At 41.8% G+C, this 5,966-nt stretch overlaps 1 protein-coding gene across 1 annotated transcript in view; it reads right to left on the reverse strand.

Annotated features, from left to right (window-relative positions):
* Positions 1 to 5,593, reverse strand: part of LOC128442240 (histone-lysine N-methyltransferase SUV39H1) — a 12,778-nt gene extending 7,185 nt beyond the window's left edge. The window contains exons 1-2 of the mRNA XM_053424587.1: positions 5,306 to 5,593; positions 4,292 to 4,437 (exon numbers count right to left, since the gene is read on the reverse strand). Of these exons, the coding sequence (XP_053280562.1) occupies positions 4,292 to 4,437; positions 5,306 to 5,324 (165 nt within the window). The 5' untranslated portion in view covers positions 5,325 to 5,593. The remainder of the gene's footprint in view (positions 1 to 4,291; positions 4,438 to 5,305) is intronic.
* Positions 5,594 to 5,966: the final 373 nt, after the last annotated feature.

A 5,966-nucleotide genomic window follows, 5' to 3' on the forward strand; every position in this document is an offset into this window, starting at 1 on the left:
CAATTCAGTCCTTCCCCCAAAGCATTCAGCGGCCGAGCTTACTGGCACTCAATCTCAAGCAGCTGTAAAGTGAAGGAGGCTAGTTGTGTGTGTGGTGACCGCTGGTGAAAAAAACAGCACGAGTGGAAAAGCAGGGAGGGCAACCCCCCCCGTTTGAGCGACAAAAAGTGTCGAAAAAGTTCGAGCAGCAGCACACAATGTAGCGGCCGCGCCGCGCACCGCTATTCTCAAGCGCGCTCCCGCCTGGCTGTTCAGACCGTTCAGACCGGTTACACATTTCTCCGCGCCTGTCAGTCGGTCAGAGAGTGTTAGGGTTGCCCTCATTAAGGGTTTGATAACCGGGCACCGATATCCGGGGTTTCACGGAGGAATAAGACACGCAGCCGTCATCGGTGTTCAGTGTTGCCAACTCCTCAGTAAGGAAAGTAGCTATTGGCTGTCCTAAAAGTCGCTAAATGACGTCATCGCCTAATTTGCATAATTGTAATTATGCCGGTGGACCAGGACCGCGGTGGTGGCTTGTGATGGGTCCTGGTGGGCGGTGGTGGACAGTGACTGAGGACTGGAGTGGCGTCTGGTCTGGATGGTGGATCGTGGTCTGGATGGTTGCTGACCATGGACTGTGATTGCAGCGGGACTGCTTGGCATATCATGTAGGGGTTGTCCTTCGGGATGTCTACCCTCATCAAATGCTGCTAGAGACTTTGATTATTGATGATGTTCTCCTACACGTGGCATCTATTGCACTTCTGTCCGTCCTGTGAGAGGGATCCCCGCACATCCGGCTCTCTCTGAGGTTTCTACGTATTTTTACCCTGTTAAAAGGGTTTTTAGTAGTTTTTCCTTACTCTTGCTGAGGGTTAAGGACAGAGGATGTCACACCCTGTTAAAGCCCTATGAGATGAATTGTAATTTGTGAATATGGCCTATGACGCTCCAGTCATTTAAAGAATAAAGCATAGACTTCAGAATAAGGGCGCATTAATAATCGTTTGAATAATCGTGATTTCGATATTGTGCAAAATAATCGTGATTATGATTTTTTCCATAATCGAGCACCCCTACTTTTACGTTTAACCCAGTGTTTTTAATCTTTAAATCATTTTAGCCGGTAATACAATTGGGTCTGCATGCTGTTTTGGGTCAGTACAGCTCAACAGCAGAAAACCTTTAGATTCTGATAAGTCACACAATACGATGTTATTGTTGTATTCCTCCTCCAATTTTTATATATTTATCCTATACCTCCGGTCGGAGTCTGCGATCCGTTGGCAGCCCCATCGCATCGTGTCTTTGAGAAGTTTGCACATCGTGATTAGTGACTGCCAATATAATGCTGACTTGGCTCAAATCTGGGGCTTTTGTCAGCAACCTTCACAACCAGTTGGCGAGTGGGAAATTTGACTTGTGTGGTGTGAATAAGGTTTTACATTCTTAAATCTTCAACAATTGTCTTCCCATGCCTACAAAAATGCAGATCAGTCAATTTTCTTTCAGAAACAAAAAGGTGAACCACTGTCAATCTGCACTATGTGATATCTTCTGACCACATTTGTCTTTGTTCAGTGATTTGGATTTCTGTGCAACTTGGATGTGTGTAAGTTCTAGATATTTACTTTGACTATGCCCACGATAGGCTGCAGTGTCAAGCCAAAAAACTCCCATTTCTACCAAACTTGAAATGCCAAACAGAATTATTTACTGCACACAACAGCACATTAGATCCAGACTCCCTGCTAGAACACTGACTTACCAGACTTGCAGATTTATGATACAAGGGATGATTCACAAGTCAGATGCCTTGTACCTTGGCATACTAAGTTTACGATTTACTTTGCCATAAACTGTTAAGAAATTATTTGTTGTGTTTGATGCATAGTAAGCTACTGAAAGCACATCATCACAATGTATAAATCTGCAGACTGTCCAACTGCTTTTTCTACAGTAATATAAGTATTCAGAGAAGTTCAACATAGGGAAATTGTTTTCAGGCAAAAGTCTGGAAAATAGCAATGTCAAACTAGCATTAACATCCATTGCAATTTATATAATAGATGTATCAACCTCTTTGTGTAGTCAACAACTGTCAAGTTAAATAAGCTATAATGCATTAACACTAATTTATACAATACTCAGTTTTCACATTTAAATGGATAGATCATTAATAAGTAGGCGAGAGCGGGGTAATGTGGGACATTTTTTACATGTGCTCCACTCTAGGCGAGCTAAAATGATACATCAGTAAAATGTACACATTTCCCATTAATTCAGGATGTTTTCTAGAAATGGAAATGATCAGAATGTCTTCAGGACAAAGGGCAGTGAAAATATGATTGTTTTAAAAAAGTGGTCTTGTGTCCCACTTTACCCCAGCTACGGGGTAAAGTGGTCCACTTACTTTTTCCACTTTAAAACTACCATAACAACACATGTTGTAATAGTTAAAATCCTGACAGCTACATTGACAACCACTAATATCGGACAGAATCATGGGGATTGGTCAATTAAGCACATTTATGATTTATTATGATTCATGTGATCTCTTGCACACCCTAGCTTACCGGCACATTGTTTCTCTGTCCAATTGGTAGGGACAGGTATATTGTTTTTCTCTGCGTATTCAAATACCAGTTCACGGCACTTAACTGGAGCAAGGCCATGGAACTGGTCAGCTAGTTGTTTCAAGTGTTTGGCAAGCTCCTCCTCCTTCTCATCTGTGAATATTCTCTTTACCTCAGCTACTGCACGCCAGGCTACTGATTTTACTTTCCCTTTCTCTTTTTTCTTTATGAATCTTTTGAGGGTTGTCTTATCAATATTTCCATACCTTCCAGCTTTTCTTAAAGACTTCTTTCCTTGCATGACCTCAACGGCTGCACTCTCCATCTGTGAGGGGTGTTTGGCCCCAGGTTGTCTTCCTGGTGTATAGTTTCTTGGCATGATGGCTTTTCTACAATGTTTATGACATTAAAAATAAAACGTAGTAATGTAATATAACACTAAAATATGTTTAAGACTAAACTTAACTTGTGCTTCATGGTGGGGTAAAGTGAGACAGTGTCTCACTTTACCCCACAGCATTTGTCCCACTTTACCACACAGCCACTGTTTTAGAAAAAACAACATCTCTTACCAATTCAGGCTAATCTTCAGCTAGCATCAATCACATGGTTTTATATGTTGGAAGTTCACCAACATGTATGATATAAGTTTTTCTACCTGATTCAATTTGTTTTGACACAACAGTTGATTAAGTTAGTAAGTAAGAAAATTTACTTTTACATGCAAAAAAACTAATTTTTGTGAAAAAACATACTTTCCACAGCACCAGCACCGACTTCTCCTTCATGGCAAGGGGGGAATGGGAGGGGCTTGAAAACATAATGGTCAAATGACCACAATGTGATCCGTTGCCTATATACAGGGGCTATCTCACATTACCCGATGTTCCACATTACCCTGCTCTCCCCTACTCTTAAATAGATGCTCCTTTCTCGCTTTTTTTTTTGTAAGCACTAAGAGGGGTGGTTCCCCCAAAACTGAAAATGCACCCATTATCTACTCAACACTATGCGATGGAGGGGCGGGTGAGGTTTTGAGTCCACAAAACCCTTTATGAGTCTAAGTTTCAGCCAAAGTGACCTCTTCTTCAGATGTAAAAAAAAAAATGCGTACATATAGCTTGTGTGGTGTCATCAAAGTGTCTGCAACCCCCAACATTCATATTCGACTCGAAACGAGGTCATTTATACCAAGTTTTGATCCTAAACAACTAAACAAAATGTAAATAAAATAACCACATACAGCCAAAACAATATTAATTATTTGACACAGGATATATGTTATCAGCTCGGTAAACTTGATGGGATGGTTATGATTTCATGAGTTTATAGGTTTGTATTACATTAGGTTAGTATTCCAGCGTTTCCTCCAAGATGGTGTGTGTGTGTGTGTGTGTGTGTTCATCTCTGTTGCTCATCGCACACAAACTGACCATCACATTTATTGAGGTATTAAGCGAAGGTGTTGGATCATAAATCCAGGTCATTCCAGTCACTTTAACCCTGATGTCCTGGCTGTGTGTGTCTTGTGTTGAGTGTGGCAAGTGAACTATCTGTGCACAAAATGTTGGGACGTCTAGGTCCATGCCTCTTGCTGTCTCTACTTGCTGTGCCTCATGACTGCAGTTCACTTTTAGAGAAAACTGAACCCAGCATTACTACAGGTCAAGCAATCAAATGCACTCATAATCATAATAATGCTGACAATAATCATAATAATAATACCATACCTTAGTCTTCTTGTAGTCACAAAGGAACTCGACCTCATACTCATTGACGTTGGTTCTGTTCACCCCAAGCTGTTTACAGTGGAGCCTCTCTGTGCGACATAGGGCCTCCAGCTCATCCCAGGACATCTTACATGGCACTCTGCAATCTGACACATTCACTCCATTTAACCAAGTTAGTGTCAAATGCACTGGCTATAGCAAAATACACTCAGTAGGCATTTGGTTTAAACTGGCACTGTTCACTGCTGGAACTGTCAAACCAAATCAAGAGAAAGTACTGCCTTTTGATTTAATAGAAATACTCACAAGGGGCTGGAACCACATAAAATGAAAGTGAATGGGAGGCATAGATTTGTTACTGCTATGTTCCGGCATATAGTCGTGGACAGCTGGACTGGACTCCCATCACATACTCACTTATTCTCTTTCTAGGTCTGTCTGTCTCTCTTTCACATCGTATCTCTCTCATTGTGATACTGCACAGTAAAGATGTGACACTACTACTCTATTATTACTGATGGTAGTATTGGCGCTACAACATTTTTTACATATAACCTTATTACATCCGAAAGTATCAATGTTGTTATTATTTGTGGTGTAACACATATAGCACCATTTACACCTGTATTTGGCGCTGCAGGTCGCGTGCCGGTTGTCGGGTATAGTTTTGCCCGCTAACACACATTAGTCTGCTCCGACACTGATGAACTGACTTCACTTCAATCTCTCTCTGTTAGTTCGCATGCTGCTAGAAATGGTCGAAACAAACGGCGGAGAGTTAGCTTACAAAGGAGACTAAGTTAAACTGCACAAGTTAGTGAGGACTACTAACTAGTCTTCCTGCAGTCACCATGATACACAGTCTCACCGCTCTGTATATGTCCCGTCAGCTCGACGACAAGAAAGCGTACATAGTCGTTGTCTGTAAAGAGACTTTACCTAGACCGAAATATATAGAACGCCAGATAAGCCCATGATGTAATATAAAGTCGGGAAATATAACTCTTTAGTTACCTTTCAAATCTTCCGCCATGTTTACCACACAGCCGCCAAAATAGAAAAGCTCACACTGGTGGGAAGGATCCTGCAGCAGAATGAACTGGAGCGGCTGCTTATTGGACGAGCGTCATCTGTCAGCCCTCTTATTGGCCCAGAGGGAGTCAGGAGGTTGGCCGGAAGACAATAGATGTCGTACGAGCTAGTCACATTCACCAAGAAGTTAGGAAGCTGGCGTAGTTGTGAAAGCACACCCGCTGTAGCACACCACTAGAGACCCGGATGTGAAGTTCATATCCTTCATCCTGTAGAGCAGCGTTCCCCAACCTTTTTTGCACTACGGACCGGTTGGATGTCAGACAATATTTCCACGGACCGGTCTTTAAGGTGTGGCTTCGGGGCCTCACTACGGAGACCCTCTGGTACGGCCTTTGGTGACATCGTTAAAAAAAGAAATTATTGAAAGAAATTAACGAATTGTTAATACGCAGCCTCAAATTAATTATTACGTGGTATGTTAGCAGCAAGACGGAGACGGACGGATACCCCTCCTTATCATTGCAGATATACTTATAAAATTGTACAGTGTACACGTCTATGCATTGACTGCACTTATTATAGTATCCAATTATCGATATAGCATGAAGTGTTTTGATTTTTCGAAAGATGGAACTCTTTT

This window comes from Pleuronectes platessa, chromosome 6, assembly GCF_947347685.1.
Source record: "Pleuronectes platessa chromosome 6, fPlePla1.1, whole genome shotgun sequence".
Lineage (NCBI taxonomy): Eukaryota > Metazoa > Chordata > Actinopteri > Pleuronectiformes > Pleuronectidae > Pleuronectes > Pleuronectes platessa.